This window comes from Lutjanus erythropterus, chromosome 7 (assembly GCF_056507025.1).
Source record: "Lutjanus erythropterus isolate fLutEry1 chromosome 7, fLutEry1.hap2, whole genome shotgun sequence".
NCBI classification, from domain to species: domain Eukaryota; kingdom Metazoa; phylum Chordata; class Actinopteri; order Lutjaniformes; family Lutjanidae; genus Lutjanus; species Lutjanus erythropterus.
Genome location: NC_139323.1, coordinates 19,050,484 through 19,063,148, shown reverse-complemented (window position 1 = coordinate 19,063,148; position 12,665 = coordinate 19,050,484). Strand labels below are relative to the sequence as shown.

General features: G+C 42.4%; 1 protein-coding gene across 3 annotated transcripts in view; it reads right to left on the bottom strand.

Moving 5' to 3' along the window:
* The window catches only part of shdb (Src homology 2 domain containing transforming protein D, b), a 37,135-nt gene that overhangs the window by 17,880 nt on the left and 6,590 nt on the right, over positions 1–12,665 (bottom strand). For all 3 annotated transcript variants that reach the window (XM_084723070.1, XM_084723072.1, XM_084723071.1), the window contains exons 3-4: positions 8,463–8,613; positions 4,712–4,933 (exon numbers count right to left, since the gene is read on the bottom strand). In XM_084723070.1, coding sequence (XP_084579196.1) covers positions 4,712–4,933; positions 8,463–8,613 — 373 coding nt within the window. The remainder of the gene's footprint in view (positions 1–4,711; positions 4,934–8,462; positions 8,614–12,665) is intronic.

The following is a 12,665-nucleotide window of genomic DNA, read 5'->3' as shown; positions in this document are numbered from 1 at the left end:
GATTCAATTTTGGTTTTCAATTGTGCAACACAGCTCTGACTAATCTGAGTAAAATTTGGATTTACTCATTTTAAACATGGTTTTGCTAAACTCTGAATGGAACTAATCTTAAATTTAATCAATCTTTGTTGGTACAACCCAGTCTTAGAAAAATAGCAGCAATATGCAATATTCAACTTGGTGATTACATTTAAGCTCGGAGCTGTGAAAATCATAATTAGAGAGATTTTACTCAGTAGCGCTTGCAAGATTGAAATGCACGCAAATCCACATACCATATGCAACAGCAAGCCTCCCCACCCCCCCACACCCACACACTTATTTGTGCCAACACGCACTCAACCTCTTCTCACCCTTCAATTAGGTGCCTGATAATCAGTGCTGGAAAACCTAGTCGACAGTCCACATGTGTGTGTATGTGTGTACGCCTGTGTGAGGGTGATGATGAGGGGCTACTGGCAGATTGTGATGCCCCCCTTTGCCCCCTGCAGCGGGTTATCTGAGTGAGTGTGTCACATCCACAGGGAGGGAGGGAGCGCTGTGGGGACAGCCCTGTCAGCGCTGCTGCGTCGCTGTATGTATGTGTGAGAGAGTGTGCCTGTGTTAGAGGATGACTGATTGCACCCTGCCACAATGGCCCTGACTCCCCCTCCTCTCCCTCGCCTCACCTCGCCACAGCCCCCGACCATTAATTCTCCTCTACGCCCCTCCTCTGTGAAGCACTGGGCCTCCACAAACATCCATTGAGCTGCTGCCACCAAACATACCATAACCTTGGAAGTCCCTTTCCATTTCTCTCCAGCTAGCACTCTCTGTCGATTTTCTCTCTCTGTCCATCTCTCCCTCATACCTCCTCCTCATTTCTTTTTTCCACACTCAGAACTTAAGGTTCTAACTTGAACCGCATAAGGTTCTTCGGCTTGTCCCCATAGAAAAACCTGTTTTGATTCCTGGTAGACCCCTTTATGATGGTTCCACCTGGAGCCCTTTCAGATGGTTCTACTTAAAAGCCAACATAAAGGGTTATCCCTAGAACCATCTGTGAAAGGTTCCATCTAGGGACCCCTATGGGAGGTTCCATAGAGAACCCTTCTTTTCTTCCTTCCACCCTCTAAGAACCTTTTTCACATTCCAAGGGTTTCATCTAGAATCCACCCTCAGCCACTTTCCACCAAATTAGCTCTGGTTCTTAAACTGGTTCTATTCAAAATTCTTGGGACCATGGTGCTATCTAGTGAGCCAGCCCGTGTTTCCACTTGGAACAGGCCTATATGAGAGGCTTTACAGAGAAACCTTCTATGGTGTAATGGTTCCACCTAGGTCCCTATCTGGGGGTTCTATCTGGAACCTTTCCACCTTCTATGAGCTTTATCTAGAACCCAAGGGGTTCTACCAAGAACTCTTTTATATGTCAAGAGTTTCATCTGGAAGCCACCAAGATAGACCTGAGGGTTCTGCAAAGAACCAAATTATATTCTACAGATAAGGCAAAATTAAAAAAAACTCAGGAACTCAAGTAAAATCAATTGATTATGGGGATTCCAGGTACATCTACATTCAAATATACCATAAGAAACATGGATAAACATTTGAATGATGATGAGGATATTTTAACATTCATGTCCTCTACATCCTTGAAGAACTCTTTCTTCCAAAAAAGGGTTCTTCAATCAAATAGTTCTGGATAGAACCTCAGGAACCCCTCCGGAAAAACAGTTCTTAGCTCTAAGAGTACATCTCTGTCATCTCTCTCTTTTTCTGCTCCGTACTCGTCCTCCTCGTCCCTCCCCTCCCTCACGTGGGCCGTGCCTAGCAACGCTGAGTGGGTCTGGGAATATGGATTAAATGTGAGAATGGAAAATACTGTTTGTGTGTTTACACTTCAGTGCTTTGGTCTACTCAGACAGACAGCACGCCAGCTCAGAGTGCTGACTCCAAATGGAAAAAACAAGGGGTCAGACAACTCGAGCCTTGCGAGCGTTTTCCTCCACTGCGTTCTCTAATGGTGCTGTAAGCGGCTCCTCTGCAGGAGTGCATACTGCATGTGGCACAAAGAGGGAAGGAAAACGACAGATAGAGCAGGAATGGGTGCTAAGTAGGTGAGAGGTGAGATTGGCTTTTAAATTAACTGCCGTGCACCTCCTTTTGAAATCATCTCCACTCTCAAATAAGTTACGGTGTCTCTGGCTGCACCTCTGGTTAATGTGATTTAAGCATGAACACGCTGTGAATGGATATCTGCGTGTGTGTGTATCAGACAATGGTGTGCTGACCATGACTCTCTTATTAGCAGTGGATCAGTCATGCACATGTAGGCATGTAATTAACTGAGAAGAATTGGGGGGCAGGAGGGGAGGAGAGCGGAGAATGGAGGGGAGTGCACGCGAGGCAAGGTTGATTTATTATCCCATCACCTTGACCTTGGTGACTTGGAGATGCAGCTCAATTAAGCTGACTTGGCCTGGCATGCCTTACACTGATCTACTCCTAAATGACCCATCAGTCTAGCTCTCTGCCTCTTTCTTCTACTTCACCCTCTCCCTTCAATTACATTCAATAGATGGAACATAATGGGATGTGATGTGACGTGCACTGTCAGCGCAACTTTGAGAAATAATAATCACGCCAATTATTTTTTTAAATACCACAGATAATGTGATGATTATGAAAGAAAATTAACCTTGCTCTCCATTTGTTCCCGTGCTAACCCTCTCTTTATGACATCTAATGCATCCCTCTCACGCATATACACACAGGATGTCTCTGTCAATTCTAATGATCATCTCAGAGATTGCTTGACATATGTGTGAAAGAAAAGAAAGAAAGAAATCAATAGTCACCAGAAGGTGTTTCAGTGTAGTAAGAGACAGAGAAAGATATGTGTCATTTGAGTTGAGACAGTGAAGGTCACAGCGCTCTGCATATCGAGCAAGAAAGGCTTCAGAAATGTGGGGGCAGACACCACATTAAAGGTCAGGACAGTTAGATGAGTATTTCACCATGTCGTATCAGCAGCAGGGCTCTCTGTGTGCTCCTGGGAGGGCTTTGACCTTTAAAAACAGTCCTTTTTGAGCGCGGCCTTAACCAGTTTCACTAATTCTGCTGAAGGATTCCCTTTGTGATATAAAAAGGCAGATTATGTGACACCCACAAGCTCCAGGATACATGTGTGCAGTAAGTGGAAGGGATTCATTATTTTAACCAAAGATGCTTGAATACAATGGATGCTTGCCAATGTCTTTAAACTTTAAACTGGATCTTCAGTTAAAATGCCCAATCTGCACACTCGTTTATCAACTGAAATGACACAACCTCAATTTAAAAAAACAAACAAACAAACAAAAAAAAGATATTCTGGGAAACGTAGAAATGATGGAACCTGGCAGGTGGAAGCCAGAAGAAACCAACAAAGTATGTCCAGAGGTTTCGACAGTGAGGTGGTTCACTGCTTCTTAAAACTCATGAACATGACTGTAAAATAATCAACATAAAATGAAACATTATTCCTGTAGCTCCATAACCTAAATCTTGAATGAGTTTGCTTAATTATAAGCAAAGACTAATGATAATCCTATGGAAGCTGAAAATATCTGTGCTTGTAGTTATTTTTTAAAATGCTATTATCTTAAGATCACAAGTTGAATATTTAATTATGTTGAGATAACGAGATTATCAACCCAATGTAACAAGAAAACAAAAAGGTACTGATACCGAATCCAATACCCAAACTTTGCCAATCCAATCCAGTCAGAAAAGGATCCTTTCACAAAAGAACAGATAACTCAAAAAGTCCACTCCATGTTTTATTGCAGATCCACCAAAAAAAGACAAACTAAATGAGGACATGAAGATAAAGAGCACTGTCTGTATTCCCACTTCAATAACAGGGATTATGCACAACTTGTACACTGGGGACTCACAGAACTGTTGACTAGTGAGTCAGTAACTTAGTCAGTCAGGTTTGCAGCATCTGCTTTAACACCGGCGACTCCTGGAGAAACCGGGAAATACACAACCCACCAGATTATCCTCCTCCTGACACAGACTCTGTTCACCACACAGATTCGCGCTCTCGCCGATACTTGGTGCCACACTTCATGCAGTATCGCTACTGATATCAGTATCAGAGCAACTCTTCCAGCATGCATTGATGGTATCTTGACAACAATAGCAACTGATTTAAGCTGTATGTCAGATCAAGGAGTGCACATTATTGATCAACTTATCAGACTGTACTTTAATCAAGGTGTTTTTTTTGTTAGAGGTAACTTTCATTTAAGGAGTAGACTAGTCAAGACAGTGATCTTGAAGGCTGAGTTGTGATCAAACGAACCAGATATTCAATTCTGTGCCATAATTATCCTGTGATTTTGAGAAACAAAAGCTGCTTTCTTGTGATGATTGGCCTTTTGTTTTCTCAAGATAACAAAATAAATTAACCTGTTATCACCATAAAACGATCTGTGTTATCTCGAGGTTGCAAAATAATTAACTCATAATTTTGAGATAACACATTTAAAAATGCTAGCAAGGCCGTTCTCGAGTTCCATACAATTCAGTTTATGGAACTTTGATCCACACAGTGGAGTTGACTTCCTTTAAGGAGAGTTTCTTAATCAAATATTTTACAGCCTACGTGATTTGCACATGGGCTTTGTCCGGCTATGCTCCACTCTTATTTATAAATTCAGAATACTGTCATAATTCTTACCTGCAAAAGCTTTGGAAATGTTATCTTTTTTCCACTCCCAGGGTTGGTCATACTCGTCAGCCGGTCTCTCATCATCCTGCGGAAGCCTGCTGCTCTCCTTGCCCTCCTCCTGTGGTTCTCCATACAACAAACCCAGGCGGTGCCCTCGCTCATCTTCATAGGGGGTGTCGTAGAGCTGCACCCCGCCTCGCGGCCTTCCTCCTCCCGGGCCGCGCTGCAGCTCTGTTGATGAATATGCAAAATAACACAAATTCAAGCTTAGACACACACACAGACACACACAAACATTAAACATTTAGCCTCAAAGAAAAATAGGCGACATTAAGAGATATTTGCCAGCAGCTGATATTATTCTGTACTACAAAGTAAATCAAAACGCCTGTTGAGCTCTGACATGACTAGAATTAGAGTAGAGAGACAAATGATGTTTGCACAGCTTGCCATGGGCTCAAAATCTCATATAGGGGGGCTTAACGAGGCCTTGGGCTAGATGCTGAGTAGCAACACTGTAGAGAAACCCAGCCCCCCTTCTCTTGTCCATCCCGAATCCCAGCAGCAATCTAGCACGGCTCACAACAACATCCATGTTCCCTTGTTAACATTTTCATTACTTTCTCAGTGGGCTTCAGTCACAAAATGTTGCAGCACCTGCAACTGTTCTGTGGCGTCAAATATGGCCACGAGATAAAAGGCTTTAAGATTATTGACGCAAGCCAGAGGATGAAATCTGATTTCTGAATGCATCAATAGGAGCCTCTAAGCTGCAGCAGCAGCAATCAGCAATGGCTCTTTGATATGTTGACCTCAAAAATGCACCATTTAAAAAAAACAGGTGGTAGAGAAGAGGAGAAAATTGGAAAAAAAATGGAGGAGTAAGCATCTTTTGTGTCCACAGCCAGCAGCCCTACAGAGGAGGTGCACTCACGTGAGAATGAAGCAGGACTAAATGGAAGGGTTCGCCAGTGAAAGGCAGAGAGAAACTTTAACCTTCACACGACAAGACACCGCTATTGGGGCGGCCCTTTAGTCACCATGGCGACCAAGTGGAGGCCCTGGGGAAAGGCCCTGAGGTTATGAAGAAGAGGGTGGAGGAGAAATGGAGAGAGAGGAGGACCAAGGAGGGAAAGAGGAGGTGGTGGGAGGAGAAGGAAGAGGAAAAGGAAGCAGGGAGGAAACAAGGGGAGGAGAGGGGGGTGATAGGAGACAAGGACAAGGGAGGGAGGGATGTGGCGAAGGGGGGGAGGGAGGTCTGTCACCGTTTGATGTTAAGTCATTGAGACAGAAGCACAGCAGGGCTGAATGCTGCTCTACCTGCGCTGGGAACCCGCCGTGTGAGCAGCAGCCCGGAGATGGAGAAGATGAAGGCGGGGAGATAAAAACAGGCATGTAGGAAATAAAATGAGAAATTCATAGGAAACATGATGGAGGAAAAACACAAGTGTGGGAGGTGGGGGTGCAATTTGACAGAAAGGTGACAGAGTTTGAAGACTGAGAGGAATGAAGCCGGATATTGTTTAGGCGTACAGGTGCATGAGGAAGCAGGAAAACGGTCTTTTTAACTATAAGCACTGATGATACCTTTTGCTTATAGCTGGGTATACACTGTATGTAGTGTTGTTAAAAGCAAGGCTATGTCGATATATATACATATATATAGTTACTGAATATTTGAAATGTTTTCAATACTGTTTTTTTACAGCACAAACAGTGCTGACTTTACGTTTGTTAATGTTAGTAAAATGCTAGCTAGTTATCTAGCTAAACAACATAAATAATGTGGTTGCCACTTTGCAAAAAGAATTGGAGGTAAGCTAGCTCCACTGTACTTCCCATATTTTCCATCCATATGGCGCACTGTGTCACTATAGCAATTTCAGATGCTCTGTTTGCCACTTCACGCAGATGCCATGAGAAAAAAGGCTACAACCTCTGGAAATTGGCTCTCTGGTCGACAACAGCTGGCCAACATTTCAAACATGTCAAATTCACCTGGATGTCCAACAGTCGTTCAGGAGCAGTTGATCAGTCTTCACCCCGCCATACATTGCAGGCAATGATGCCTGCCAAAGCTGAAATTCAGTCCGACACTAAAACGAGTCATGCGGCTAAAAATTGGGTCAGAAACTGGCTTTAAATTGTACAGTTTATATGCATCTTTAAAAAGCAGTCTAAAACGCACACAGGTGTCTTTTCAGGGCAATCTTTGTGAGAAATAATTACTACTCCAATCTCACATTTGCCTTTTACCACACTGCTATGTTTTTTAATGTGCAGCAACAGAGTAAGAGACAGACAGACAAAAGCAGGCAGACAGACAGTCCTGGAGTGACAGGCGCAATTCAAAGTCAGTGAAAGAGCTGTCACAATGCCTTGCCAAACTGTCTCCCATCACTGCTGAAATCTAATCTCTGCAATGGCTTCATCCAGTTGCAGCAAGAAAAGATTTTCTTTAAGGTTTTCAGTTAGGCAGAGGAAGGGATGCTCCGTTCACTTTAAGCCTGATATTACCAACTTCATTTGACCACCAAAAAGGCAGCACAAGTGGCAAACAGAGAGAGGACAGGACATAAAATTCGCTAAAGGACAGATTAGAGAGACAGCCAGACTCCCCTCAGGGCCAGGGAGAGCCCTCGAGATGAAGAGAGATAGAGAAATGGAGGGAGGGAGGAGGTGGGGGGGCTTTTACACTAAATGACTGGGACAGAGCAGGGAGAGCACGGGGGAGAACGGGGCAGACAGAGATGTTACAGACAGGAGAGACAAATGGAAAACGATAGATGTGAGCTAGATGATGTGGGAGAAAATCACAAGGGAGGAGGGAGGGTCTAAGACTGGATAGACATCTTTAAAGGGATATTGCGTGAGGCTGAGAGCCGACTGAGAGCCTGCGATAACAAAAACACAGTAGATTGGACAGTTACACTCTACTGTTGAACTGAACTACTAACAAATGGAGTCATTACTGAGCAGTGCTGCATTTAATACCAGTATTTTTAGAACAAAGAACTGGAACATATGGAAATAAGGATATATTATTCTGTAAAAGCAAAAATACTTCACTTCAAAGAAAAAGCAAGGTGACAAAGAATGATTAGGCCGTTGGTCATCTTACAGAGATGAAGAAATTGCTAACAGATTATAGATCAATGATGTTATTACTTCATGCCTCAGTCACATGTTTTATTCATGCTTTGGTGCACCTGAAATGCAATAAAAGACTTGACTGTGATTTGTATGTCAGGTAAGAGCCCTGAATTTAACCCTTCAGGGTAGGGCTGAACAATTAATTAAAATCTTATTGGAATTCCAAAGTGCAATATCCAAATCACAGAAGCAAATTTTTGACAAAGGTAAAATGTGTGACAAAACAGCAGTAAAATGAGGTACTGTAGTGTAGAAATCTTGATTTTCAGATGTAAGAAAACACATTTGTTTGGTACAGACAAACAAATGTCAAAGCTTCGTGATTTTAATAGGGTTTGTTTATCAGTGAAAATCAAAATTGTGATCCTAAAACTATCATTCTTACTAACTGTGATTTATAATGCAACTGCAATATCTGTCAAAACAATCTCATGTCCACTTACTCTCATGTTGGTACACAGTGCAGTGGAAGTGTAAATACAAAGAGAATACAGTAATATGCAAATCCTTGTAAACCTATATTCAATTTAATACAGTGCAAAGACAAGAAATTATACACTATAATACAGATAAGATATTTACTAATGAGCAATGTAAGCCCACTGACCTGTTATGACCCTCTGGGCCTCATATGGTTCCATGTAGCCATTATTCTCGCAGGGAACAGGTCCGAGATCTGGTTCTGGCCTGTGATCCAAGCGAGCGTCAAATGGGTCTGAATAATCTGTGTCACCTGCAAGCGGAGCAGACGGCACCACCTAAAGGACAAAACACACTCTTACTCAGGAAAGTGAAAATGGTTTTGATAAAAGACATTAACTTGTCCCTCTGGGAGAACAGCGTCTCCAGAATTTTTTTTTAACCTAATATAATAAATGCAAAACAGTTTATTAATATTATGTCTTGCAGGCACATGTGCAAAAAGAGTTGATATTTAAATCATATACCATGTTGTTTGCAAGAACTTTCCCCAGGGACCAGGAACCTTTGGAGGAACTCCACTACAGAGACCAGAATCTAAATTAATTTCCGGGAACATTATTTTACCTACCTTAAACATCTCTGCTCAAGCAGTAATACTTTCCTCAGTACAGTACAGGAATTTTGGGGGTGGGACTTGCAGCATTGAACGTTTCTATGTGGTCTGGTACTTGTTGTTAAGTTTATTTCATGCAGTATTTTTAAAAATCTGCACTCGCAAACCAGTTTGTTTTTAGAAGATGCCATATGACAGATGGGCCGACGACAATGTGTGTGGTTGTCGCACACAAAAATGAGGGGTAAAAACTACGGCTGCCCCCAACTGAAAATATTCTTAGTTGACCAGTAGTCATCAGTTCAAGCCATTAGTTGACAAGTCATCACATGTTTATGATACTCAATTAATTATTTAAATATAGATTTTGGGAACACAAAATGAGCCGCTCGTGAAATGAGCCAACTATTAAAAAGCTAGCGGGCAAAACGGTAATGACTCTGAATGTGTCGGAACAACCAGCAAGGAGACTGAACATTTAGTCAATTTATTTCAACAGAATATAACCTTGTTGTTCAAAACACAGGAATAAAGTCTGTGTCCTAGTCTAACAGATAATGGCAGCTACAGCACAGTTAGCAGCAGTGCGCCATTGACTACAGTGTTTCAACAGTTCCCCTAGACACAGCTCCCAAAGACATTTTGAGGTGGTGCATTTTTTCCATGGCTAACAGATACATGAAAACATAATCAACTAAGACTTTTCTTACTGACTAATGGTTTAGGGGGCAACCCTCGCAAAAACAGCCATCACTTTTTCATGTCAGTGGACTGATTTGACAAATTTTTGTGGGTCTTTAGACTGCAGTGGAAATGCAGACAAGTAAAGTAAGTTTCTGGGACTAAAACTGCCAGGTACTTTGTGTGGAAACACGGCCATAGGCTTTAGGCTATGATGATTTTAATTTTCATCCAGCATTGTCAAACTGGCATTTGGTAAGAGCTCCACACCACACTTTCAAATGAAGCACTTGACTTAAAGCATTCCAGGATCTGAATGTTTTCTGGTAATTAGGAGAATTCAGTCTGTAATACACGTATAAATGCTAAAAAGGAAGGCGTGTTACACAGACAATGTCTCATCAAGACCTGCGTTGGAGAGCAGCGCAACACTCGCAACAAGCAATCACATTCTCACTGAATGACACGTTAAATATACGTTTGGTTACAGGCAAAACACATTTAGAGTATCACCAAGACACTAATTTGCACCTTTAGTGTGCAACATCACAGTAACACACCAACGCTACAGTATATATATTTAGTCTCTTTCTTAAAACTCTTTAAGAGGGAGCTACATTGTATCTTTGTTGCTGCATTGAAACTAAATGCAATGCAGCCATTAATCATCCTGTCTGAGGAAGATGTGTTTTTTGGCTGTAGGAGGAGAGCTCAGAGAGTAAAGAGGGAGAAGGTCGGTTGGTTGGGAGCATTTGTTCTTTCATGCAAGCACAGGGGGAAAACAGTGGTCAGCTGGCACATTGACAGCTACAAAGGCAGCCATATGGTCACACACACACACACGCACCTACAAACACATACACCCTTAAGCAACTCTTCCTGCTGCTTTCTCTTTCTCTGACAAAGGAAATTGTGTGGCAAGGCTCACTTCCCAAAGTCCCGCTCAACATGCACACGCCCTCACAAAATCACATCCTATTAATCCCATGTTGATTCTGTAACAGGTTACCTATCGATGCACAGGAATCTGCAATGTTAATTAGAGTGCGGATGTTCCCACAGACCCTGGGAAATTAATGAGAGCAGGAAGAGACGAGTGGGGAAGAGAGGGGAGCAACTATCGACTCGAGTTAAGACTATTACTTCAATCCACTTCAGGACTTTCGCACTTGTAGCATTTTCCATGAGCGGAGTCATGGATTTAACTGCGGCGATGAAAACCCCTGAAATTCTCCTCAACTTACTCAGCGTATGTGAGCTGAATTAATGTGAAGACCATCTCCTTGTAAAACCTTTGCTTCTGCTATAGTCGCTCGTTCTCGACATCTGTTTGCCTTTTTTCTTTGCAACAGACATGCACAGCACACAGCCAGGAAAGCACTGCAGCCTCCATGACACAAACAGCACCACAGTATAAATTATACCTCCCTGTGGCCCTTGGCATATCCCCATACGCCGTACTGTATATGGCCCCTTACATGTGCTCATGCGGGGGTCTCTCTCAGCTTGCAAAACCAAACCCCATTTATTATTTATGGAAGGACATAAACTCAGGGGACTGTGACCCTCTCTGACTCAACGGTCTGCTCAAGCCATCAATAATTCTTACTTCCATCTCGGATGGAGAATTTATATGGCGCATGGGACGTAATGTGATTTATGTAAACAATGCATATTTGTGACACACATTACCAGTCACTTGCTTACAGAGTCTGATCAATAAAGCTGTCACTGTGATGGAAATGGGACGAGAGAGAAGCAGTGGAGTGTTTTTATCCTCCACCTCTTTACTTGCCTTCCCTTCAGCCCTCCTTTCTCCACTTCACAAGGCAGGAGCCACATAAAAAACTGTATCTGTCATCACCTGCTTTTTTCTCTGAACACCTACACTCAACTAAAAATATAAACACAACATTTGACTTCGCTCTCGTTCTTCACAAGTTGAAGTAAAAGATCTAAGACGACTTCTGTGCACACAAAAGGTTTTTTATATACTTTTTTTGGCCTTTTATGCCTTTACTTGTATGAGACAGCTGGAGACAGGAAAGGGGGAAAGAGAGTCGGGTAATGGCGTGCAGCACAGGACCATAAGCGGCAGTCAAACCCACAGCCATTGCAGAGGACTCACAGCCTCAATACAAGGGGCGAACACTCTACCAACTGAGCTACCAGGCCACCTGGCCACACAAAAGGTTTATTTCTTTCAATTTTTGTTCATAAGGTTGTTAAAATATATGTTAGTGTTCCGCCTGACAGGTGTGGCATATAGAGATTATTGCACAGGTGTGCCTTGGACTGGTCACAATAAGGCCGCTCTAAAATGTACAATTTTAATAAAAATACATTTATCAGATACTAACCTATAACTGGTTCACAGAGATTAAATTTTTTTTCCATGGAGGGCAAAGTCATGACCTGCGCTACTCTGCCTCTGATTGGCTAATATAAATAAATAGATAAATAAATAATGGCTCCAATAAGGTTCTTCCTGAAGGGCTGAGGTTCTACCCTGAATATTTGCTTTTTGTAGAAATCTCTCGTCCTGTTCTAGTTCAAGCACCTAATTTTGAACCATCCTGACGATTTCCACCAAAATGAATTGGTTCAGATCCTGAAAAAGTTGGTTCCCAGCTGGAACCAATAAGGTGGCACCAAAGTGAGCATGTCATATTGTATAGACTTGATTACAATGGTCCAACTCAAAACTGGTGGAAATGCCGGCTGGTTCACTACACAGCACTGATGTTCCAAGGATCTTGAACAGAATCGGTTCGAGACAAAGAGCTAACTTAGCGGAAAACGGCCCTGAAAGGGTTTAAGTGGAACCTTTCTAAAAGGCTTTACCATGAACCAAGGAGTATTCTCTTATGGGGAAAAGACAGAACCTTTTATGATTATAGTTAGCACCTTTATTTCTAAGAGTGTACTTGTTGTCTTTATTGGTTGGGTTGGTTAGGTTTAGGCATGAGGAGTGATTGGTAAGGGTTACAGTATAAACATCAGTGCAAGCCAATCAAAGGCAGAGTAGGATGGGTCATGGGATGGGAAAGCAATTTGGTATCTGTAGCCCTATGTGACATAGTTACAGTTAAA